The sequence below is a fragment of the Eurypyga helias genome, unplaced genomic scaffold (assembly GCF_000690775.1).
Source record: "Eurypyga helias isolate BGI_N326 unplaced genomic scaffold, ASM69077v1 C14943752, whole genome shotgun sequence".
In the NCBI taxonomy this organism is placed as follows: Eukaryota; Metazoa; Chordata; class Aves; order Eurypygiformes; family Eurypygidae; genus Eurypyga; species Eurypyga helias.
The window spans coordinates 1-254 of record NW_010277845.1 but is presented as its reverse complement, the minus strand read 5'-3'; the positions used below and the strand labels follow the sequence as shown (position 1 = coordinate 254).

Genomic DNA, 254 nt, shown 5'->3' with positions numbered 1-254 from the left:
GGCCCTACGGGTGCCACTCCCTGCCGAGCTGGTGAGGACAACGGCGACCCAGCCCAGGATGTAGGACCAGGAGAAGCGCCAGGCGGTGCGGGCCTGCCCCAGGAAGCTCAGCGTGCCGGCCGTGTACACCGACAGCCCCAGCAGCGCCAGGAGACCTGGGGGCAGAGGGGACAGGTCGGCGGCACAGGGTGGCGCAGCCTGCGAGCCCCAAGCCGGGTAGGCAGAGACGGGGCACAGCTCATCACAGCAGTGAC

The 254-nt window shown here is 70.9% G+C and overlaps 1 protein-coding gene across 1 annotated transcript; it reads right to left on the bottom strand.

The window, feature by feature from the left end:
- Positions 1-8: 8 nt before the first annotated feature.
- LIM2 (lens intrinsic membrane protein 2, 19kDa) lies at positions 9-155 on the bottom strand (the record flags this gene model as incomplete). Its single annotated transcript, XM_010159968.1, has 1 exon — positions 9-155. A coding segment is annotated over one exon (147 nt), but the record flags the coding sequence as incomplete, so codon positions are not given.
- Positions 156-254: the final 99 nt, after the last annotated feature.